This window comes from Acipenser ruthenus, chromosome 11 (genome assembly GCF_902713425.1).
Source record: "Acipenser ruthenus chromosome 11, fAciRut3.2 maternal haplotype, whole genome shotgun sequence".
NCBI classification, from domain to species: domain Eukaryota; kingdom Metazoa; phylum Chordata; class Actinopteri; order Acipenseriformes; family Acipenseridae; genus Acipenser; species Acipenser ruthenus.
In genome coordinates, this window is record NC_081199.1 from 27,601,813 (window position 1) to 27,627,923 (window position 26,111).

Genomic DNA, 26,111 nt, shown 5'->3' on the forward strand with positions numbered 1-26,111 from the left:
GACCTCTACTTTCTGCTTTATCATTTATCATTTTGCCAACCTGTATGACTGACAAACTCTGTAGCAGCCCCTCATATAGATCTGTGCCTTGTGTACAAGAAACAATCTCACTATGTGCAACCTAAACATTTAATAGAAAACAAAACTTTTTTTTAAGTAGACACATGTGTTTTTCATAATACAATCTACTGTAGAAGTATTGTAAATATACACGTAAAGTAATATTACCTAGTTCTTATCACTCAGAAACTAACATACAGTATGTTCCGTTACTGTATAGATAGCTCAACATACTCAATAGTAGTACAGTACAAGATAAGCGGAGAATAACTGTGCATTTACACAGGTAAGTGTTTGCAGAATCAATTGCTCTGTGTACATACATACCTGGTCAAATTATGTATTTTTATTGAACATTTGGCGAGTTGCTTATAAAGAAAATACAAGCAAAAGATTATGCTCCTACATATAAATAGGCATATTAGCATAATATGTCCTTCCACCTGTCAACGATAGTATATTTTCAGTTATGTATTAATTTACAGTTTTTGCACATTTAAATACACGTGTCTGCATCTTGCCTATTCAAACGTTCAGATACTTTACATCCTTAACAAAGGGACAAGCCACACAATAGCACAGTTGTAGTTTACAATCAAATAATGTTTCAAGCCAAAAATATATTATGCTATTATACTTAAATCTTTTATTTATTTTGTATTAGTGCATGCATTTATTGGCTATTTTAAAATCCAGACATTAGATAGATAGATAGATAGATAGATAGATAGATAGATAGGGTGATTAGAAAATAAGTTTACCTCATCAACACACCATATCATTGTGCTTGTTTGTGTGACTAACCTGGTTTTGTTTTTGTTGATTTCTTGCCCGAGTGTTCAGATTATGGTAGGTGCTCTCTGAGTCCTCGTTAAGGTAATAAATCAGTCTGGAGGGGAATGTGATTTCCCGTTCAATATGCTTGCTACTGTTGCTGCTGTTGTATGCGTCTGCACCATCTCCCACTGCTGCTGTCGATACTACGTCCCGAACGGTGTCATTTTCATGCCAAGACGATGCTAAAAACATGATAACCAATATGTATATCATACAACCTGATATCAAATGTTTAGTTTACGGTAAAGTTATAATTAACGTGACATTTGCATGCAAATATATAAGTGACATTTAAATGCGGCATGTTATAGACACATCGTCTGCAGATATATTTGTCGGTTTTAACTATATGTTTTGTAAATTAATTATGACTTATTCTATGCTGTAGCATTTGCCAATATCAATAATTCTAGTGTTTCACAGGTCGTAGATACACACTGTACATTTCCCACTGTTTCATCATTATATCTTACAGTTTTAAAACACATGACACATACCCGTAATATTTCTATATATAATATTAATCATAATGCCGTGACAAACATTTTTCTAGCACTTGTACCAATCGATAGTACAACCTAGATTTAGCTGCAAATAATTGAGTGAAAGGCCCGTTCATCTTTTTATTGTATTTTGCTTGATGTTAGCTGTATCGTCCGTGTATTAGTAACTCGCTGTATAAGCAACGTACGTTAATATGTAAATCCTATCCCACAATTCTAGAAAAATAACAGCCTACAGACCTTTGATTAATTTCAATGTTGTTCTGCTCATCTTTTGAATATCATGCATTTTATTTATCACAATATTGAGAAAATAAAAAAAATCAATATAAGCAAAACACAGATTCCTCAGAAAATACCACCTCATATATTGTGTTAAATAAAACCTGGACTGCCTATTACCATAATCAAGAGAGCAGGGTTTTTTTTGTTTTTTATTTTATTTTATTTTATTTTTGTTTGCACATGAACACTGTGCTAAATAAATAAATAAATAAATAAATAAATAAATAAATAAAACACAATAAAGCAAGCATCGAATGGTAAGTTCAGTAGCATGAAAAGTATTATAACGCGCGCACATTTTTGCACCAGTAGAAACATTTAAAAATGCTTAACATGGTGGTTGATACATACCCGTTGACGCGAAACCGAATGGCTGGAACCATGAGAAAAGGATGCTGGCAAATAGATGTTGCAGATATATCAGATACATGATTCATATTTGGACTGTAAAACGCGTGGTTCAACACATTGGCGCTGTGAAGAGTTCGTAGCCCATTTTTGTAGGAAATGTGATATAATTTATTACTATTGTTGTAAATCGTAATTTCTATCCAGTAAAAAAGAACCCCTGAGCAGCCTTGTTGCAGTTTGCAGAGGGTTGCCTGGAAGGCGGTGGCTGCAAGCAGAACTGATGAGCCTGGTACTGATGCTGCAGCGCGCAAGTGCTCTCGAGCTCTCTTTCTGCAAAGGCAGAGGCTGTCCGGTCATGTGCGTGGTGGTGAGTTATACTGCGCGTTCCCAAGTGGCGTGAAGCGCGTGCTCGAGGATTTGCTTAGTTTCAGCTGATTGTAGCCCACTGCAAATACGCTCTAACCCGTTTTGTTTCTGATTTTAAACATGAACAGGAGACTTGGACTGAAGAAAACCTAATCTGCACAATTATTTAGCAGTACAGTACAACTTAATGTAACACCAGACCAGGGGCGTGCACAAGGGAGGGGGTCGGTGGAAGGGCTTACGGTGGCAAGCAGAGACACGGACCCCTCCTGTAATCATCTCCAAAATATTGATTTCTGCTTATCATTGTATGGCGTTTGCACTTTCTGTCACTGATACTCACAAACTGAACGTATTTCCTCATAACGTGCAGTTATGGACGCACGTGTACTCGGTTTGCACATGTTCTCCCATAACGTGCAGTTAAGGACTGGCGCGTGTGTCCCTTTTGAGCCCAGCTCCAGTATTATGGTACTTTATGCTAAACTGAAAACTGTTAATATACTAAAGGGAAAGCACTCGTGAAGCTGAATGGAGTACGATTTATTTGAGCCTATTTTAACGCTCGGGAATCGGACAATACAAAGTCTTTGCCAAAACGTATGAAGCTCTGTAAAGAACACGACCGGGGACTTCTGTATCCTGATGTATTCGACCTATTGTTGCTTTTGTTCTACCTGTCACAGTTGCAACTGCAGAAAGATGTGTCAGTGTTAAAAAGCTCCACAGCGTCTGGACTGTCATTGAAATGTCGAGTGTAATGCTATTTATATATATATGGATTACTATGTCGACTTCTGTTTCAGTGACCCTTAAACCAATTGGCTACCGAGAACATGTGGCTTTTTGATTATGAACTATTACTTAATGGCATTTCTTTGTGTTTCCTCAGCAATAGCCAAGACAGATGCTATTTAAAAAATGTTAAATGTTTCTTAAGTTATAACAAAGATAATTCATGATCATTTATGTAATTTCATTTAATCATCCACAGCTTTCTTAAACGTTACATTGATTAAACATGAGTGGAGACATTTATTTAGCATCTAATGTAAAAATGAACATGGTTGTAGAATAGTCCCACTTTAGGTATGTCACAAAGCAGGTAAACCACTGACCTCTCAGTTATAAAAGAAAAAGAGCATGACAAATTGATCTTATTAAGCTATCAATCTTGGAGAAGGCAATGGTCAGATGTCAAAAAAGATATAGCTATGCATAGAGCCTGGCTTTGTGATGAGTGTATTTTTATTTTATTTAATACATCAAGCAACCTGCAATAAACAGCAACAGAACGCCTCATCGATCCGCAAGCTGCAAATGCCAAGCCAGCAAATTATCGTGCATACACCCTCAGCATAAAAATACTGCAGAACAGTGTCACTTTTGATAATTGTGACTGTAAAACAATATGCTGCTGCAGCTCACAGGTTTATGAAGAGAATGTACATATGGTATAAGATCAGGACAAGGTTTAATTAAGTCTATGTAGCGAGTATTTATATAAAAGTGACTGACTATGCCAGAGTGGACACCCCCCTCAATAAGTACGGGGGCAATTACCCACCCGCACAGGTTCTTTTGTTTAGCACTGGAATTGTTGTGTAACAACTCAAGACGGGGAAACAGGACAACTGAAATGGCTAAGTTTAAATGATTTATTTCCAGGGAGTTTACAATAAATACACAAAGCAACTAACAAAATTATTCAATAAAATTATGTAATATAAAAAAAATGGGAGCTTTGTATATTAAAAGAAAAAACAATAAAAACAATGTTAACACAAAAAGAAATATACAAAGCACTATCATAAAAACTGCATAGTAAAAAGGCTGGAGCTTTGTATATTACAATAAAACAAAAAATAAAAACTACTAAAATAGAAGAAATAACACAAGAGTACACAGACGAAGCGGATAATTATAATCACTTTTTTTGTATGGTTAAAACTGATGCAATCCTTCTACCAAACAGGGATTTAACAGTGCGGCGAAGTTTATAAACAAAGTCCAATCTCTAATACAAGCAGCTTCCACGAGACAGGAGATTTAAGGATGGACCAGAACGCCAGCGCAGCCTGGAAATCCTGGTAGTTTGGTTACCTTAAAATAAACAGATCAACAGCAGCAGCATCAGTTTCTGTGTATCGCTCCTTACAATTAAAACCAACCCAAAACAACAAACACCAACCTTAAAATAGAGCCAGAGCAAGAGCAACAAGAGGAGCAGCAAGACAAGGAGGAGGAGGAGGAGCAGCAGCAGGAGCAGCAGGAGCAGGGGCAGGGGCAGTAGCAGGAGCAGGAGCAGGAGCAGAGGCAGCAGCAGCAGGGGCAGCAGCAGGAGCAGCAAGAGGAGCAGCAAGACGAGGAGGAGCAGCAGCAGGAGCAGCAAGACAAGGAGGAGCAGCAGCAGGAGCAGGGGCAGCAAGAGGTGCAGCAGGAGGAAGAGGAGGAGGAGCAGCAGGGGCAGCAGGGGCAGAAGCAGGAGCAGCAAGAGGAGCAGCAAGACGAGGAGGAGTAGCAGGAGCAGAAGCAGCATGACCTGGGGCGGCAGGAGCAGGAGCAGGAGCAGGAGCAGGAGCAGGAGCAGGAGCAGGAGCAGCAGTTTCTGTGTATCACTGCTGCTGTGCTGACGAGACTGATTTTTAAAGATGTCCCAGATTGATCAACAGGTGAATTACTTAATTAGCAGGTAAGCTGCTTAAAGAGGGGGGTGATTAGCAGTGACAAAAGGTGCAAATTCTACACGTGAATATTACAAAATCAAATCATACAAATAATAATAAAGAAAACAAACTACTACTAAAGTGCAGTACATCTACATAACACTATGTGAGTTAAGGTTTTTTTAATTGACTAGAATAGTTTTGCTTCTATTAAGATAAATCCAGTATTTACGGTCTCCTGTGTTTACTGTTACTTGATTAACATATATTAAAAACAAGTGATTGAAAAAGGCACCTTGAATAAGCAGCCACGTATCTAAGTAAAGCAGCTGCAGTTGTTCCATCTCTTTGGTAACCAGTTAATTCAGGTGTTACTGAATTTGGTTATTTAGAATATGTTTTACAGAGGGGAGCTCATGAGAACAGGAAATTCAAATGGATGAACTTCATGTTCATACATTGTCCTTCAACAAACCTTCATTCACAGGACTTTCCTAACAATAATCAAAGCATCTGTCAAATCTTGATATAAAAAGTGGTAGATTTAAATACTTGCCGTTATTTAAATAATTGAACTATAACTTTTTAAAAAATATTTTTACAAATCAACTAAAAGAGACAAGCATGCAATGCTTTGTTTTATTTTCATAAGACATTTATTCATTATTTAAACAGTGGCAGTATTTAGATCAGTCAGTGTGTGGAATTCAAAACTGGAATCTCTTGTTATTCGACACATACACACACACACACACAAACGGTTTCATATTAATAGGCACATGAGACAGCAACTGTTCCAAAAATAGATGAGAGACCATCATAATTCTAAGGAAGCTGCTGTAATGACTGCATCAGAAAATACTTTATTAGACAAGGGGGTCACACAACACATGACAGATTGTCACAGAAAGGAACATTTCCAATCAGGCTAATGAATGTAAAGTGCTGCAATAGAATAGAGAAGTTTTTACTTCAGTTAAACTAACTTGATGGTCTCAATATAACCAAACCAACCCACAATTCAGCATAGTTGGCACTGGGCTGCTTTTCAGTCTTATAGACCAAGGACTATATGGGCATGCCACCCCCAATGAGAATCGTCCCACCTACGAGGGTAATTAACAGCAGTGTGGAGTAGTGGTTAGGGCTCTGGACTCTTGACTGGAGGGTCGTGGGTTCAATCCCAGCTGGGGACACTGCTGCTGTACCCTTGAGCAAGTTACTTTACCTAGATTGCTCCAACTGTATAAATGGGTAATTGTATGTAAAAATAATGTGTAAAAAAATAATGTAATTGTATGTAAAAATAATGTGATATCTTGTAACAATTGTAAGTCACCCTGGATAAGGGTGTCTGCTAAGAAATAAATAATAATTAACAAATGCTCAACACTGTAGATCATCTAGTCTTTGTCATCACAAATACTGTATATTGCAAATGTCATGGATATTTAATATTTTAACAGAAAACTAAATCTAATTAAATCTAATCTAATATGCCTGGCTTTGTCTGGTGATAACGATCTATCCAACACTTTTTGAATATTCCGGTAACATCATTATTGATTTAAAATCACTACAAATACAAGATGCAAGCATTTTATTCTTAAATCATCTAAGGAGCACAGAATTACGCAGGTAGAAACAGCCTAGAAAATTAAACTGTTTGCGATGTCTAACCAAAGTTGCTACCCAACATATTTGGTGTCTAAAGAAATGTATTTTCTTATGGTAAAAAATAACGAGCATTAATCCATTGAGATCAGGGGCCCTGACGCTTGGAGAAACACATGGTAACAGCATGCTGAAACTTGACTACTTTCCAGGCTAGGTAACAATACTCTTAAATATCTATCCAGGTATTGTGCAATTCCTTGTAATGTCAGTATGTACTAATATTTCACTGGCAAATTGTTGTTTAAAATCTTAGTTGTCATTGTAATACTTTTAATGTGATATTAAATGTGTAGCTGTTTTGTGTGATTTCCGAACTTATTTTGATTGCATGCTTAATAAATACCAGCTTTCGAAAAAGGGATTTCCAGTATTGAATCATTCACTCATGCTGAACAAACTCAATTTATGAACTTTGAACAAGCTGGAATGGGGCCCATTTTTGTAATGTGTAAATCTGCTGTCGTTTTCAGAGAGCGATATTGAAAACGGGTTTATACATTATAATAGGACGCTGTTATTGTTTTAATAATATTAACTGTATGATAGTAGTTACAGCACATTTAATGTAACCCTGGAGTAGGTTCCAACAGTAGAACAAGATGGTGTTATGGTTATGGTTAGTTCACAGGGGTTCTCCTGAATGTTTCAATTATTCCTATTCTGCTTTATCCTGTTTTTGTACTTCTCCATATTTTGTTTCCCCGACTTTTTCAAATAAGTGGGATCTTCATGTTTAAGAAATAGAACACCCTTAAAAGATTATATATATATATATATATATATATATATATATATATATATATATATATATATTAATCCTCTTCCCTTTCTCATCCACAGGATGGATAACTCATTGACCTGGATAGCCTTGAGCCATCAAAGATCATCTTTGACGATCAATATGCTGTTACAAAAAAACTTTTTTTCTATGATCTGAACAGCCGTAATGACTCTCAGGGGTTCAATCTATGCCTCAAAACAGTTCTGTAGTCTAGATGCGGCTTGTGTTTAGCATTTGTTGTGATTAGGTAGATAATATGGTATTAAGTCAACAGACCAAAATGAATGTGGTTATGGTTACATGCAAACTGTAACATGCTAATTGAAATGGCAAATTTGCTGGCAAATCAATTTAGCATTAAGATATGACAGATCTCCTGAAACACTTGGTGATTTATAACTAACTGAAAGAAGACACAGATACCTACCATTTCCTTTTTTGTCAAAAAATCTTGGGACAATTTGTTGCTTTATTACCTTGCTTGGGCAAATTAAACAAGAACATCTGAACACACTTTTTTTTCCCCCAAGAGACACTTTAAGAAATATAAAACTAGTGATTATAGCTAAATCTTACCTATTGTCCAGTCATGTGCAGTTTTAGAAGAAATATGTGCTATCACAAACATGCATTTTCTTTGTGAAGAATTATTACTGGTATGGTACTACGATAAGAAAGCTGATTGCATGCCTTACTTTCATACTCTTGCACACCTCTGATAATTTCATTGACTGACATGATTTGAACCCAAAGACACTGCTGATGTGAAATGACCAAGTGCAAGGATAACAGTCCGAGACCTTTTTTTTAATCCAGTATGGGTGAAACCCTTTTTTCAACAGTTTTCATGCCACACACACACACAAGATAGATATAGTATGTTAATTGTTCTTCTTCAAATCTTTTGTTTTGTCATTAAAAGATAGTTAAGATTGTAACAGGGTTAATAATGCTTGTTACATTTCACATAATTATTTGTCACTTGTATGTTTTATTTTTATAATTGTAGACTTTGATTTGGCTTAGCTTTGTAATTGATTTATCACTTTCTAGTAGCTTCTCCACTCAGTCCCCTTGTAATGCCTTATTGGGTATCCCGACTAATTGAATTATTGATAGTTTTACGCACATGCATATAAATAGCCCACACACATCGCTTGTAAGCGGGATGGCCATCCTGGGGGTTTGTGGTTTTGTTCATGCAGGAGTGGGAACACAATTGTAATGTTTGCAACGGAGAGTAACAGGGAAGTAAAACAAGCCTGTATGGACTTTCCTGATGAGGTATTCAGCTCACGTACAGTATGCCGGTTTGAACAACCAGCCCTGATGTCCTGCCTTTTCAGCACCGTCGCTACATTGCTGTCAGAAGTGGAGGTGAGGCAGGTACCCCAGAACAGACTTGGAAGCTGGCAGGGGAGAGTGTAGAAATGCAAAACTACTCGCCCAAATAATTGGCATAGGCAAAACAAGATTGGCCCAGCATCGATGTTGAAGTTTGGACAAAACTAGACTCTCCCAAATTAATGGCATGGGTGAACCAGATTTACCTAGCTTCGATTTTGAAGCACTGGACGAAACTAGACTCGCCTGGACAAATCCCAAAATTCAGTGAAAACTGTTGAAAAAATGGGTTTTGCCCAGTCATCTTTTTCAAGTTCTGGACCAATCTAGATTCACCGGATTGGATGTGGGCGAGTGCCAAAAAAAAGTGGTAACTTTGGGATTCGCCCAGAAACTCTTGGAGAAACTAGACTTGCCAGACCACCAGGTTTTGCCCTTAACTAACACACATATACATACATACATATATATATTTTTTATTGAACTATGTTTTCAGTTTTATGTGCCTCATTCAAAACTGCTTAAGGGATCTACATAGTACTGTGCAAGACAGGTAAAGGTTATGGAATTATTTCATTAGCATTATTCATTATTCCTTTAAAAGACATCTCTGAGTAAGAGGGTCCATTTTCTGAATATTTGGCACTGAAATTATTCTTGGGGGGGGGGGGGGGTTCTTATATTAAACAGTACTTACACCAAGACAAATGTTGTTGAATGCTGTAAGTCCAAGCTATGTTTCAAGCAGCCATGAGTATAAAAAACAAGGTTGGCAGAATGTCTCATCCCCTTGTGAAAATGAATAGGCTTTCTTATATTATTCTTCCACCTACAAGTGTCCCCTCACTTTTAGGATAAGTGGCTCTTGCCATCCAGCCTTGGGGGTTATCTCCTAGGAAGGCCCTCTGCAGTCAGAGTGGGACCCATGGTCTAAATATAATATCTAATCAGCGAAATCTAAAATGTCTCCTGCTTTCTGCAATAAAGAAGCTTACAGTAGAACAATGGAAAGTAATAGGGATATGAAGGTAAAATGTGGTATTCTTCCAGCTTTTAATATTAATCCAGCATCATGATTTGCTTGTGACTATATCATGAACCACATGGAGGTTTCAACCCTTTTATTTTTACTCCATATCACTAATAGCACAATTTATTTCTAATAGCAATAACACACCAGTTACAATATTCAACTAAAAGATACAACCAAACTACTTACAAGCACTTAGATTATTCATTTATAGTTTGGTAACTTTACTGGTTGTGTTCTTACCTTTCTGAAAACAAAAAGTTCCAATTTGAGGTAAAAGGCTTTGATTACCATCCTAGTCCATTGCTTAAAAATGTATTTTGCAGGTTATGGCAGTCTTCCAAGAAAGACCATGCAGGCATTTACAGAGGAGACCACTAATACAGCCGTCACCATCTACAGTTGATTAATGCATAGCACAGTGATGCAAGCAGACTAGAGCCCATTCACTTAAGGCAAACCCAACAAGTAACAGTCCTTTTATGAATTAGATTAATTTTTCATGGCCTCTCTGCTTTTTGGTTTTCCTGCAGAGTGGTGAGCTACAAATATTTGCCCAATCCCAATGGTAAATCTGTGTAATTTCATGTGAGGCATTATATCATAAAAAGTAATTATTCATTAATGAGAAGAGAGCCTTTGAGCAATACTGCTGCAATGGAGAACAGTAAGGTTACTAAGACATGGAAGACAGGATCTCTACTTTACAAAGCCTACTCCTCACTATGACCTATGTAAATTACATAGATATTATGAGGTTTTCAATTTATCAGCTTCATCCCCAGATATCTATTGCATTAGGTAACAGCAGCATTACTATTTAACATGTACAAATGAACAGTGAGTAATTTGAGTAGATTATACAATATTGGAAGATTTTTAATAAACAAGACACACGTGATATACAATAAAAACTATTATTAAATAGAACAATTTTAGGGAAAAATACTTATTTGAATCGTCAAAAAATACCCTCATTAATAGTTTGTTCAAAACTAGAAAAAAAACTATAAATTAATTCTCATTAATATTACACCTTGCAAAAAAAATACAGCTGTAAAAAAAAAAAAAAGTAGCTGTACTTTGCAGTCTCACATACTAATTTCTTTTGTCTTAAGAAGACATCATGTTAAGGAATGACAGTGAATGAATTCTAATTCACACTGTGTACAGTACTCCTGAGATCAGACAGAAAAAAAGCACTGCAGCAAAACTAGCTTGTTTTTTTTACAAAGAACATTGGTCTCGTACCTGAAAAGCACCTTATTGTTTTTGTCTTTTTTTGTTTTGTTTTACTACTTGTAGCTTTAACTGTTTTCCATCTCTCTTCATATACTTTTAAAAGATGACCTGAGATCTCTTTTTATTAAGGGTTCTCCTTTTTTAGAGTAAGATTTGCCTCTTGAACTTCGTAACTTTCTCCTATTATCACAACTTGCATTTTCCAGCTGTTTCCTGGATTTCCAGGAAAGTTGGATTTTTTCATTTTTCCGTAAGCACTTCTGCAGACTTTTCTGATACTTTAATGTTTGGATTCTCTTTCCAAACTGCTCCTTAGACCTGTTTTCCTACTGGCCTCAAGTTTATTTTCTGGTTTTCCTTGGCTTAACAAACCCTTGGTCAATTTTTTTTTTTTTTTGTTATCTGTTCTTGTGGTTTTCCGTCCATTTTTATGTCGTTTTGTTTGCGTATTGCTGGAAGTCTTGGAAGCTGAAACAAAGTTTGGCCTCTTTGTACCTTTATTTTCTATTCTCTTCAAACTCATTCTAGTTCTAACACTTTTAGTCCGAAAATTTGGTCCTGTTAATTTATTTCTTGTGCTCCTCTGCGCTGATTTAGGATCCTGTTTTACCAGTGCTTGCCTTCTCGGATTCCTGCTCTTGCATACATTAAATGCTTCTGTGGTTTTGTGCTTCTGTGGTGATAAGATCATAGCACCTTTGGTTTGAGGTTTTGAAGAGTTCAGGGGACTCAGGATAAGTCTGTTTCTTGACAGAGTTGACTGACTACATGATCTGAAACCGGACTTCCTACTAGAGGCTGAAGAATCCTTTTCAGAAGGAATATCAGCTTCTAGATGGGATCTTAAATCGTCTTCCTTCTGACTGTCATTCACTTGTTTTATATCTGGGCTCAGACTTCTAAACAGCTGCCGTACATGTGTAAATGTTTTAGGTTTGCATAATGCTATTCCCTTTGGCTGTGTTTTCAAAATCCTGTTAGTCAATGAATCATAAAACTTAAGAGGAATTGTCTTATACTTATACCTGATTGTACTTTCACTTTCAGTGGATTTGCGTTTCCTCACAGTCTTCCTGAAACACACAGGTTTTAATGGGCATGGTGTGGTTTCTGGAGAAGACAGCACATAGACCAGTGACTTTGGCTGTAAAGGACTCATGATTTTGCTATAAGCCTCGGGCAGCTTCAGAGCACACAACCTGGTTTTCATATCTGGAGTCTTTTCACATTCTAACTCATATTGTACTTGCCTTGCATCTGTTGGATCACTATATTTTCTTAATATTCTTTTCTTGACAACTGGGTAGTTTACCATGCTTGTTTGGGTTCCATGGCTGACTTTAACAACCTGGCATCTGGAAGCCTGGCGCCATGTTCTTTTTGCTGTCTTCTTTTCAAGTGGTGTTTTGCACGCAGGGATCAAAAGAGAGGAATGGTTATAATCATCAACATCATCATCACCATCATCATACATATTAACATGATCAAAAAGTGGCACTGCCTCTTTTGTGGCTGATGCCTCATTACTTTCAGTAAAAGTCTTATTTGCTACTACTTTTTGTTTCTGCTTCTTACTCTTCTTCTCATAGTTAGCCGAGGATTCACTTTCAAAATAACACCGGAAATGTCCGTTTCTAAATTCTCGAACAAGTGCTTCGATTTTCAAGTCGTCCTCATACATGATTTGTGACCACGTCTTTCCAACGAAGGATTGAGGTATATGTGGCAGTGGTGGAAGAAGGCCCTTATGTTTGCATTCTTTTATATCTACATTCCCTTCCTCATTTTTCTTATCATTCTCTTTCTTCTCTGCCTCTGGGTGTAGATGCAGGACAGAGCTTAGCTGAGATTCATATTTCTTGTCTTCAAGGTCAATGTGAATCTCCTTGAGACATCCAAGATCTTTGAGCGGCCCTGGGTCTCTCTTCATTGGAGTATCCCACTCAGTACTGGTCCCAGACTCTGAAAAATTACAAGGATTAGCAAGCGAGCCAAGTAATAAATGAAAACTTGTCTCATCCTCAAAGGGTGTCTCCTGATTTGGAATACTGTAATAATGTTTCCGGATAACCTCCTCAATTGTTTCTCCAACTGTATCTTCGCCTTGAAGAACCTGGCCTTTGTATATATTGTAACCCAGATCCTCCTTAGAGTGAATTTTCATAACAGTTCCTGGATGTCCCACTGCACACGCCCTCTGTGAGCTGCAGGCTCCAGTCATGTTTCTGAGATATGACTGAGAATCTGCAAACTCCCCCTGAGATTGTTCACTGTGGTGTTTTGGGATACCAAAAGCTGAACTAGTTGAGATAGTGAATGAAGGACCATCAGGGCCAGCAGAAATATGCTTTATAGCTGGTAAAATATTAACGGCTGTACCAGATATTGAATTGTTATTGTGTTTTAAAAGTTCAGTGTTGATGTCAGCCTTCAAGTCACAGTTGGCTACTATTGCGCTCCTTCTACTGACACTTGGGTTTTGAGCAGCTTGGGAACTGCAAGGCTGATTGTGAGGTAAAAGGTTCTCAGATAAACTAGAATCTGTATTGCTACTAGTCCTGTGCAAAAAGCCCTGTGTTGGTGAATTACTTTCCACAGTGACAGAGCTGACACTGTGTTTTTTTAAGTCTTCTGTAGGCATTGTGCTTCCTGGGACTGAGGATCTGTTGTATTTGTGAGTTTCATTTTGCCTGTTATCCATTGTGGATTTCACTTCCTTTACTAGGATTACTGGTCCAGATTCATCATCAGTACTGGGCATCTCCTCCCTGGTACCCACTGTCTCTCTCTCATCTTCAGGTAAACAGTACACATCAGAGAGCTCTTCTTTCGGTACAAGGGGGAGGTTTAAAGAAGGCAGGTCTGCATGAGTTGGCCTGGAAAAGATTAAAAATACAATTATACAGTAAGTCCATTTGAAAGTGATTTTATTTAGTTAATTGTGCTCCCACTGATAATATTTATAATTTACTTAACCTCTATAGCAGGATTACATTTTAAGGTGGTCCACAAAAACTATTTACTTATAGAAATGCAGTCACATCATATCTCGGCACATGCTGAACCACAGATTTCAGGGTTTCGAAAATTTTACCAGGCAATTTTATCAGGCAATAAGCACAGACCACAAAAATACTCTTTCAATTTCAACCAAATTTCCTGAAGGCTTTATTAAATTTTTCACAAATTAGGAAAGTTGGCAAGTATCTTTTCTACTGTATATAGTCAATTATCATTACAATGAACTGGGATAAGACAAATATCCTGATACTAAGAATTTTCTACATGGTCCCAGCAAAATTGAGCAGAATTACTGCTTATAATCCAAATTCACATAACACATATTTCCTGTTAGTGCAAATTATTTTGGAGCCCTTTACACTCAGCTATTCGAATTATTTTTGAATAGCTGAGTGTAAAGGATATTGAGAAATGTATTAACTTGCATCCAAATTGTTGCCTCTGTAGTGTATCTTAATGCTGTTTTGAAACTACAGATCCTATGATGCACTTTGAGTTGCCACAGTGCTCATGCACCATATCCTTGCAGACAAAAGCGGAGGTGGTGAATAATGCACCACCATAAAGAAATAGAAAGATGTTGCTGCAGATTTCAACATTACCATGAACACTTTCTCAACTGTTCTGAAAAAACAGTATACAATAATAGAGGCCTATGAACAGCAAACTGTGGATGCAAGTTGTCAGTGTTTCTGATTTGCTCACTACCTGAAATTGAGGATGCATTTAGTGGTTTAAAAATGCCATTGATCAAAATGGGACATTGCAAATGACTTGCATTTCATTTGCAATGTATACTTTTTAAAGGTTCACATCCAACTAGTGGTGCAATCAGCACCCTAATTTCGTATTCGATCATCGTATAGGCATTTATCAATGATAATTGATGCATTGACGTTTTATTTTTCAAAACAAACATTAGTTTTGTTAACAGAAGATCCAATAACTAAAAACACTGTTGTGCATAATAGTTAAACAAAAATGCACAACTTGCATTCAAATTAGAACACTTATTAAAAGAGAAATACAAAGGACTTGAGTTTTTAACAACTGGAAAGAATATGCGTGCGTCCGCATCAGATGTCCCTTTAACCGTCACGATTATACTCATAAAGCCGCCACAGACAGTCATTATGACATTTTAAACAACATCAATATTAAAATGAAAGACAAACTATCGGATACAACTCAAAAGTTTTATTCAAGCACATCATATCAAACATCTGCACAGCCGAAACACCGTATTTAAATTAACAATTAAAAGGGTTTATTTTCTAACTTACCACTATAAACCACTACTTCAAAAAATGAAAAACTATAATAAAATAAACTAGTGTGTAAACAGGTATATGTACATACAAAACTGTAAAAACTAATATATTTTGTAATTTAAAATGAAAGTAACATATGTTTTCTCTGCGTGTGTCACGTTGTAGCACTGAATCCAGGTTGAGCTGCTGCAGCCTGCTGTTTTGCAATTTTCTGATCGAAATGTTTCTGCCGAAGCGCTGTGGCTAGCTTCAAGATGAAATCTCTCCTACTAATATTTTCCCTGGTGCATTCCTTGTAAAAAACGAAGGAATTGGTGACTGGCAGGTCCAGTAGAGTTAACAGGCTTGTATATTAAAAATAAATAGAATATTGTAGGTTATATTCAAAATAAAAACATGTATTGTAAAGGGCATTCAAAGTTAATTTTTTTTACATTGTAAAATGTAAATTACTCTGCATGTGTGAAAGATACGCGGTTGTCTGTTCTTGACTTTTTCTAAATACATGTATTAAATACCTTTGAAAGGCAGGATCGCAAAAATAAAAATGTTATAATAATCCCCTCTAACTTACCTAGAACCGCCAAAGCCGCCACTTTGACTGTATTTTACAATACATGTTTTTATTTTGAATATAACTAGGGCTTCTGAATTTAACCGATAAAACCCGATAAAACACCCTCAACACAAAAAAAATGAAATCGATGGATTGCCAATAAGCACTGGAAAACAAAAATAATAATAAATACATTTCCCAGTGCTGCTGGGCAATGTCCCGTCTTCCTGACTTGTATCTATCATTGATTCGTTCTGAATACTTTATTTATTTATTTATTTATTTTTTAATTTAGTCGTCGCCAATTATTTTTACCCCGGTTTTCACCCCAATTTAGCATGCCCAATTATTATCTGTATCCCCGGCTCACCGCTCGCAACCCCCCCGCCGACTCGGGAAACGGAGGCTGGAATACGCGTCCTCCGAAACGTGCTCCTGCCAAGCCGTCATTTTTCGCACTGCAGATCCACAGCAATGCCACCAGACCTATAGTGCTGGAGGACAACACAGATCTGGCGGCTCCGCTGCAGAACCACAGGCGCCCTATCGGCCACAGGGGTCGCTGATGCGCGGTGAGCCGTGGATTCCCCTGCCGACCTAAGCCCTCCCTACCCGGGCAGCGCTCAGCCAATTGTGCGCCGCCCCCTAGGAACTCTCGGTCACGGTCAGCTGTGACATAGCCTGGATTCGAACCTGCGATCTCCAGGCTATAGGGCACATCCTGCGAGGAGCGCCTTTACTGGATGCGCCACTCGGGAGCCCCCGTTCTGAATACTTTAAACCCGCCCCAACTACTGAGTGACAGCACATTCCTACATTTCTACTGGAGACTCCACTTGCGAGACTTCAAACAAGATTACAATCAGGAATGGACGCTTGTTAGTGGGATTTAAAGCTAAAAATATTAACAGGGTCATTCCCTGTCAAATCAACCAAAACTCAGGAAAATCCATGCGTCAAGATTTTGATTTTGTTTATATTTAGTGTAGTGGAAGATACAGGTCAGGTATGAAACCAGGCCAAATATTTAAGCTCAAGGATGAAGATTTGCTCCCCTTTTGTAGGGAGGGGAGGGGGGTAGTCATACTTGAAACGCGTCTCATTTTGGAGTGATTTTGAGGATCAATAAATGGTATTTACAATGTCAGTAGCCCTGTGAATGCTTCTCTACAGATAGCCAGGTAGGTCTTCTGTAGAATTCATGCAAAATAAGTACCACCGCTTTAGTATTTCTGTGTTGCTTTTTAGATCCTCAAAATCTCTCCAAAATGCGTTTCAAGTACGACTACCCCCCAAAAGGGGGTGTATCTCAGCAAATCTTCATCCTTGAGATTAAATATTTGGCCTGGTTCCATACCTGACCTGTATATTCCACTACACAAAATATAGGCAAAATCAAAATCTTTAGGTAGGAAGCTCTGGTTGAGTTGACACGGAATGACCCATTATACATTATTAGAAATAAATGGCATGCTGGCATAATGTTGCCACTGACAGTTTTATGAAAACAGTATAGACAGTATGATCATAATACAAACAACCAGATTTTCAGTTGATAGCTCAATTATTTATAAACAATAAAACATTACAGATTTGCATTCAAAAGTGAGATTTAATATATTAAATCCAAGAATTTTAAAATACATTCAAAACTTCAAAAAGGTCTAAACATTTGTCAATTTGACTTTCTGACTTTAGCTTCAGCTTGGTGGTTGGATAATTCAAAATCACCTGCCATAACACTGTCAATAGATTGTTGGGCCACCATGAGCAGCCAGGACTGATTACATTCGATGAGACTGCAAGGAAGTCAGAGGGTGGGATATTAGAGCAGACGATTCCTAAAATCTTTTAGACTATTCATTTGGAAAGATCAGTACTTTGCTCAATCTTGGATGCATATAAATGCACCTTTTTATTGAATGCCTACAATACTAGAAGTCTGCAAGTCTCCTGTCTTTCCCATTGCAACTGACACTGGTAAAAGGGAGATGCAGCTTTTGTATATTGCAGAATAAATGTCTGGGAGTCTGTTCACACAAGCAACCGTACCTGCTGTCATTGTATCTGTAAGGGTGGTGCTGAATGACATCCTGAAGAAACCGCTCCATAAGACTATTAGCTGACACATTATTCCTGGAGTTGCTTACAAAGTCTCTGTGCCTGGTGCTCAGAATATGCTGCAATAAAAAAGCATGTGACAGCATGAATGCATTAAGTATATTAAGGGAAAATTAAAAGCATACAGGACTGTAAGTCTAAATTGATCTAAATATTGTAAAGGTAAAATTCCTAGAATTAACCAAGGCTGCTATTGATGTTATGCTATTGGTGATGACCATTACATAATCCTAAAATTACTGAAGAGTACTGAGGCAAAAGATGGCAACACGAGTCATCTAAACAGACTTTTGTCTATTGTTTGGATTGCCAGTCCTTTGAGAAAAGGATTTTAGCTGCTTGTACTTTACAACATACAGATAAAAACATATTCAGAACTGGGCTAAGGCTAAGATTAAATGTAATAGCAATACACAGGGTATTGACGCCACAGTCATAGATCAGCTTTATAAGAGAGGACGCCCCCAAATAAATACCGCTATCAATAAAGAAACATCAAGGTAATTTTTCTCCTACTAAAAAAAAAACCCACACACAGTAAACAAATAAACGCGCAACACTGACTATACATGTAATGCCCCCGAAGAGACGGGAACCTCAATCTAGCACGGAAATTACAAACTAATGTACACACACAAAGTAAGCACATTTTATTTTATGGTAGTACAGTTCTGAAAGAAAATCCATGATAAACTACTTGCAGAACAGCAGTCCTTCTTAAGTTCTTAGTTATAGGTGGTTTATTCGTTTTGCTTTTAGTTCAATTGTAATTCCCGTACTCAGTCCGTACAGATAAAAACAATGTGCTTACTATCTATGAAAAGATTTAGTTTTGGTTGCTCTTGCAGAGAAATTAGAAACAAGCAAGTTATAATGAGAAAAAAAATAACCGAGTAGTATATATTGTAGTTTTTTTTAGAAATTAAACCGATATTTTGAAGTAATTTTTGGTGCAAAAAAAAAACAAACCATCAACTTCACACTCTTGGACTTAACTGCCACACAACCAACATTGTCCTGCCCTTTAACAACCAATACAGACTTCTGATTCGCTGGTACAGTACTCCCCTGACCTTCCAACTCCCACCTAATAGGCTCTTGGTAACTGTCATTGATAAATGTACTGTAGTCAAAGTAGGTTAGCCACACACACTGCTACATACAGGTAGGCTACCGTATTACAGAAAATAAGCAACCGCGATACTTCTAAAATGTCATAAATCATATAATAAAATACTGCAGCGTTTGAAAATCATAGTATTATTAATAAAGGTCGCCCTCGTATAAAGGTCCCCCTAGATTACTTTAATCTAAATTAAAGTAATACGGTAAATATGCGGCAGCTACTTTTATTAAAAAGTATAATGATTATTAGGGTATTAATATTATTATTCAGTCCATTTTTGTCGTATTATCGTACTGTAAGGTGATATATAGTACATAATATCTATATATGTATGCACCAAAAAAAAAAAAAAAAGTATTGTTTTGATTTTGTATTGGGGGTTCATGTATAGAGGTTCTACGCCTTTAAGAAGAAAGGCATGATGGGATAACAGCTGAGCCCTTGTCAGCTGATAGGTGCTGTATATTAACACCAGCAGAATATGGTAACCCCAGTTTCATGCAACAGTTGTGATGCTGGCCAAACATGTATGAGTACTTTTGTGTAAAAAAATGTGCTTAAAATGAACAGTTGCATTCAATAAATTTCGAAGAACAAAAAAACTCAAATACACTAATAATGTGCCATTAACAAAATTCCCAGAAAACTTAACATAAAGAAAATAATTTCAATGAAGGGCTGTAATGCAGCAAAAAGCTCAATTAAAAAAATAAGTGAAAAGGTACAAAGCTGAAAAAAAAGTTTTTTTTTTTTTTTTATGAACTCCAATAAACCAACGTTATCTTTCGCCAATCAAATCATAGAGTGCCTAAACAAAGTTTTGAGTCCCACGAACATATTTTTTTCATCTGTTGCATCTTCTTCAGCAGCCGCAACATTGTTTTCTGTCAGGAGTTTAAGGATGATTTAATTGTGCAGCAGATTCCCCAGTTAGATGATCTTATAATATCTCTTCAGCCAAAGAAGCAAGCACGGTAATTTAAGATGTTACCATAATGAAAAACAGTAATGTAGCGTGGGTACAAAAGCAGGGTCAGCTGTTGTTTATTTCTCAGACTGACCAGAAAGGTGAAAACAGAACACATAGAAATACTTGCGACTGTAACCAGGAACTGTACTGAGAAAAAAACTAATTATTTAGGGAATTCAAAATTAAATGTACAGCAGCTTATTTGACTGCAGTAAAAAAAAAAAAAAAAGCCATTCACTAAATTTTGCGCTCAGATTGTGCTAATGAAAATATCTAAAATATGACAATGTGCTTGCTGTCGTGTATTTAATATTGAAAACAGCAGAACGAACACGCTGCAATTTACACTTGTTTTTACTTAAACATATACAATTAATGGTGCGGCAACCAATTCCACACACATTTTCAGCTAGTCTTCTATTACAGGGGCCTTGATGCTCCAAAAGTATATTTTTTTTCTTGTTGTTATTATTACTATTTTTTGTTTATTTAGCAGACGCCTTTATCCAAGGTGACACACAGAGACTAGGGTGTGTGAACTATGCATCAGCTGTAGAGTCAGTTACAAATACGTCTCACCCGAAAGACGGAGCACAAGGATGTTAAATGACTTGCTCAGGGTCACACAATGAGTCAGTGGCTGAGCCAGGATTTAGTTACACGCCCTTTTTCTTTAACCACTGGACCACACAACCTTGTTGATCTTGCCTTGCTGTGAGCAGTGCTGAAAAAAAGCTCTTTCATTGCACTAATGGAGTACTTTGTCAGACACTACAAGCAGACCACTACTAGTACAGTACATGCTTAAAAATGCATCAGAATGCACAATTTTAACCCCTTTTTTTCAAAGATGTCACCCCCCCTCACACTCTTCCCCCTCCATGAGGTCGGTGCCCCCTACTACCTTGTAAGGGCCACATACCTTCAAACTAATTGAAAACCATGAATACATAAGGTTTCCTACCTGTTCCAGGCTGTTATAAAGAACTTGACAACAGCTGCAGTATCCCTGTCTGTTCTGCACTGCAGATGTTCCTGGGACAGGCTGGTCATATCCAATGCTTAAACTGAAATTTTATTGAATTTAAGTTTATTCTTTTCTGAAACTGTAATCTGATCTTTTTTTCTTTTTGCACAAGTGTCATTTATGCAAGACATTATTATTAAGATGTTAGCTAGCAACAACTCATAACTTGTTTTAAAATTAAACATTCTGTTTTGTAACTGTACCCAGTGTCCTTCCATTGTAATACGCACCAAATTCACAAATGACAATTATCAACAACAAAAAAGAAAAAAAATGCACTGTTGCAGTGCAAGCATAACAAAAGATGGTCTGTTGTCATCAAAAGTAGTACATATTTCAAACCCTCTATAAAGTAAATCATTAAGTTCATTTCACAGCTTCAGACATAAACGTGTCAAATAGCATACAAGTGGTTTCCTTCTTAATTCTAATGCTCTAGTAAAGGCCACTAAATAAAATGAGTCAAACACAGATTAAATCGTTTAGAAGTTTGTCTCATATGCAATTACATTTATTATTGTGTCTAATGCTTCACCATGTAATTTCCTTCCCGTGAATATGAATGGAATTACAGGAAAGATACAATTAAACCGTTTACTCACCCACTGCTGTTCTCCACTTTTGTCAACGGTTCATCTTGTCTTCGGTCTGTTTCTGTTAAAAAGAAAAGAAGGTAACTTTACATATTCAATGTTAATGTGTTAATGGTTAGGTTTTTTCCTAATCCTGCTAAATGTCATTGTTTCCTCATTCATTATGTAGTTTTTTGTTGTGCATTTATGAACCATGATTTATTCAAGTAGCTGGATTGTATTTAGTTAACATTATCTCGGTAGTCAGAAATGTATTTTGTGAAAAAAAAGTGAAAAAAACTACTAATTCAACAAAGGTTATGTCAAATGTGAATAAAAATAAAATGAGTGCAAACCTGAATAACTCTGCAATGTAGTGAATGTTTGTCAGTATGTATATAATTGTAACCTATTTTTTTGTACTGATTTTTTTTGATGAATTTGTGTGGTCCGGATCATTAATTTATGGTCAGAGGTTAAAACAAAGGCAGTGAAAGAGGTTTACTGGGCAACACTGGGAATGAAACTTCTGAAAATAAAAAAAACAGTGTATTAAACATTAAGAAAAACAGTTACAACTTAAAACAGTCACGTGACCCTAATATAGCAAAAATTTAGCCAATATGTCAAAGGTCTTTATCATCCAGTAACCAGAATGTCACATGGTTAGGGTTAGTTGAGTGAGTGCAACTGTATTTAAAATTTATACCAAAGGTTTTATTTATTTATAACAAAAGTAGAAGCTTTGCATACCTTGTGCTGAAGGAGCTGACTGCTCTCCAGCAAGCATGCATTTATCATTCATCTGTAAAATAAATAAATATATAAATAGGCGGGACTAGCCCTCATTTTCACATGCTGTACTGCCCCATAATGATTTACAATGTGGGGGACGCAGACATATCCTGCATTAAAATGTAATAAATACAATAAAGAAAATAAAAGCCTATGAGACTAAGATCCTTTCATTTTCATTTTATAAATAGTGGTTAAAGCAAATCAGTCACTTTGCACTGCAGCTGAGCAATGAAGCATTGCAGTCGGAGCTGCAACATGCTAGGGCTACCAGCACAGGTCAAAGAAGGTGCTTTAGCCAATGCCTTCATTTAAAATATGGGAATATCCACCATTTCTATCATTCCTTTTGATGAGGATAACTTAAAAAAGCAATTACCTGCAATACACAGTATGAAAAATATTTGTATTCTCCAATACTAACCTTGCCTGCTGGCACTTGGTAACTACATGTGTGTTTGAGCAAAAGAAGTAGGCTAACAGTCAGAATCCACTTCTGTGCACATCTATGGCATTTAGAATCAACTGTTTAACCACATGGAAACAATACTGTAGGGCATTTCACAGCCCAGTCTGAAATATGTATCTGCAGAGAAAAAAGAAAAGGAATAATAAATATATTAAATACATATAAATCTCAAAAATTGCCTACAGGGTTCATTCACAAATAAAAAAAATCATTCATGTCCAGAACATATTTACACATGGTGTATTTTCTCAAAATGTAAGCGTTTTACCACATTTAAATGATATGATTTGTTTTTTAAGGTGTAAACTTGCTTCACGATTCAATTTCACAACTTTTTTTTTTTTTTTTTTTTTTTTAACTGAGCTCCACTTTTAAACAGCTATATATTTTGGTATTTTATTTCATACAGCAGATTTGAAAAAATACATTAATCAAAAAAGCAATTAATTCCCCCAATTTTCATCTTTAATCAACTCCTATTTTTTGAAAGATGCAAATTCAGCAGTGATGTACAAAACTGATAAACAATGTGCGTGCTTAAGAGAGCTTCAAATACATTACATAAATATGTGATCGATAATTGAAGTCGGGAGTAAACTACAGCTATGGCCAAAAAGTTTTTACATCCCTATATAGAATTAACACGTTGCTTCATAAAGTCGAATATCATTTTGTAGTTTCTTTGATTACGTGATGTTAAATAAAAAATAAAAATGATGTTATATATATATATATATATATATATATATATATATATATATATATATATATATATATATATATATATCTCTCATGTCTCAATTCTACAATTGTAGATGATGCAAAACGTTTGGCCACAGCTATATTTGAAAATATGGCCATTTGACACCAAATTATTCAATAAGGAAAGTTAGTTACACGTAAAAAGACTATTATGAAACTATTGTCATTTACAAAGTATAACCCACAATACACATAGCATTTAAAATCATACGTTTCACAGTGAAACTGCATTATTATTAAATGAATGGCAGAAGAGTGTTCAGCTCTTGACGTACAGGTACAGTGTCCTACGTGCTAGTGCAGCCGTGTTTAATCGTTCCACTTTGGAACAAATACCCTAGATAGCCGAACGACTTATCCAATTCCAGCATCGGAAAATCACGTGTATTTGTGGCCGTCATGTGGTACTACAGAGTACCTTGTTTATGGCAAACAAGAGATTCCCTCTCGTTATTACTTTCTGTATTAGTAATATCCTTCACTCTCGAAAATCGACTGAGATGAAACGCATGCACTGCATTTAATCAAAATCATATAATCTTAGTACTCTGTATTCAACATAGATTTTTCTTTTTGCATCGCTTTCCGTTACTGAAATTCAGAAGCGTCACACGTGATTAACAAAAACAACAACATTATTTTAAGTTTAAAAAACATGTTTTACTTGTGTCAACTAGCATACTGAACACTAAACGTAACCCTAATTTCACATTTGTCGCATAAAAAAAACGACTAATCCGTACTGAACACTAAACTGTTTGCAATGCAATACAGACCATGCAACCCTCAATGGCAGTCATACTATAAAATTATACTATAATTTCAAACAAATTCTGCAAAGTGTAGTTTTGCCTACATACACAGGGCCCGCGTATCAAAGCAACCATTTACAACTGTAAAATAAATAAAGGGCTGTTATGTTTTAGTACAATATAATGTCTTGATGCATTTCGCATTTAGCGACTGCTACCATGATACCTGCTTCTTGCACAGTGTAGTATTAAAAACAAATGGAAGAAGGCCTACTGCTTTCAAAGTAATTCACAAACGTGCACTACACGCCAGATAATACTACATCGTGCATTTACATGTATCGTAACTAAAACTAGAACATCTGAAATATTAGCTACAGAAGTAAAGCGGGCTGCACTTCGTTCAGTAGTTTTCACCTTGTTCTTGTTGTTATTTCCCTACAGCTCCTAGTATCGGTAGTAGTAGAGTTCAAGTTTCCTCATATTTTCTTCCCGCAGTCACAGTGACGTCATTGTGACAGTGAAAAGGAACGCCTACTTGTGTTCCTGGACTGAATTAAAGAGGAAAGATTGCTGTCGGCGAAATGTACCAAATAAAGAGAAGGAAAACAGAAACACACAAGTGTCAAATTGTGAGCAGAGACCTGTCTCTTAAAAAAAAAAACAGGCCTGCTACTAGCCAACAGGTTTTATATTAGGAGTCAAAATGGGTTCCATTTTCTTTCAAATCGTTTGAAGACAGAATCGTCAGTGTGGTGTTATTTTGACGTTCATCGTGTGTGATTCTGTACGCATGCGCATCAATACATCATCCTATACAGTGTACTAGCCACGCCATTCTATATGAAAATGCAGTTATTAGGTTATAGTCCTTTGGTTTCTCATACAAACCCTTGCGCCTGTGTCAGAGTGTAAACTAGTATGAATGCAGAGACGTGTGGGCTAAGGCTCAGCACAGTAAATTGTGGTACAATTGATGAAAGACAAAGTGAAAATGTCTAAAGGGGACAAAGTTGTTTCAACATTGAACATCAGGGTTGATTGCAGCGTACCACAGTTAGTCCACTTGATGCGTCTAACTAATGGGTTAAGCAGGTTTAGTCCATTTGCTTGGACTAAAGTTAGTGCACTTGTTAATCTCCATTGCAACGTACCAGACGATAAGGAATGTAATTAAAATAAACATCATGAAATTACAAAGGAAAACACCAAACAATGCATGCAGGGCTGAATTAGGCCTTTATCCATCCAAAAATGAGCATTAAAATACTGGATTCATCTAAAAAATAGTGACCCAAACTCAGTCCATCATAAAGCCCTGCAATACCAAGAGCTCAGCCCAGAAAGAGTTCCCTCAGCCAGCTGGTCCTGAAGCTCACTGAGTTGAGCAACACTGACATCAGTCAGCTTCAGGACAGCACTGCAAAAACAATTCCAATTAGTGTAAACCAAATTATAAAACACCTGAAACACTCCTATCTGGACCATTTGGATACAAACACTAAAACACAAAACGAACTAGAGTGC

General features: G+C 36.6%; 2 protein-coding genes across 7 annotated transcripts in view; both read right to left on the reverse strand.

Moving 5' to 3' along the window:
* The window catches only part of LOC117427008 (disintegrin and metalloproteinase domain-containing protein 23-like), a 56,770-nt gene extending 54,388 nt beyond the window's left edge, over positions 1-2,382 (reverse strand). For 2 of the 3 annotated variants that reach the window (XM_034045337.3, XM_034045338.3), the window contains exons 1-2: positions 2,037-2,381; positions 865-1,079 (exon numbers count right to left, since the gene is read on the reverse strand). In XM_034045337.3, coding sequence (XP_033901228.3) covers positions 865-1,079; positions 2,037-2,115 — 294 coding nt within the window. In that variant the 5' untranslated portion in view covers positions 2,116-2,381. Of the gene's footprint in view, positions 1-864; positions 1,080-2,036 lie in introns of all 3 variants that reach the window. The other variant, XM_059033579.1, reaches the window with a different exon arrangement.
* Positions 2,383-10,748: 8,366 nt separating this feature from the next.
* LOC117426430 (DBF4-type zinc finger-containing protein 2-like) lies at positions 10,749-25,246 on the reverse strand. 4 transcript variants are annotated; one of them, XM_059033580.1, is made up of 7 exons: positions 25,002-25,231; positions 23,026-23,187; positions 22,560-22,611; positions 21,837-21,888; positions 21,172-21,274; positions 18,043-18,170; positions 10,749-14,018 (listed from the first exon to the last, which is right to left on the reverse strand). In XM_059033580.1, exons 3-7 carry the CDS (start codon positions 22,609-22,611, stop codon positions 11,423-11,425), a joined length of 2,931 nt encoding a protein of 976 aa, XP_058889563.1. In that variant the 5' UTR covers positions 23,026-23,187; positions 25,002-25,231; the 3' UTR covers positions 10,749-11,422. The 4 variants fall into 4 exon arrangements, with proteins under 4 accessions (XP_058889563.1, XP_058889564.1, XP_058889565.1 ...); XM_059033583.1 differs by lacking the exon at positions 10,749-14,018 and adding an exon at positions 17,486-17,789 and having other exon boundaries at positions 25,002-25,246; XM_059033581.1 differs by lacking the exon at positions 22,560-22,611.
* Between the last annotated feature and the right edge of the window lie 865 nt (positions 25,247-26,111).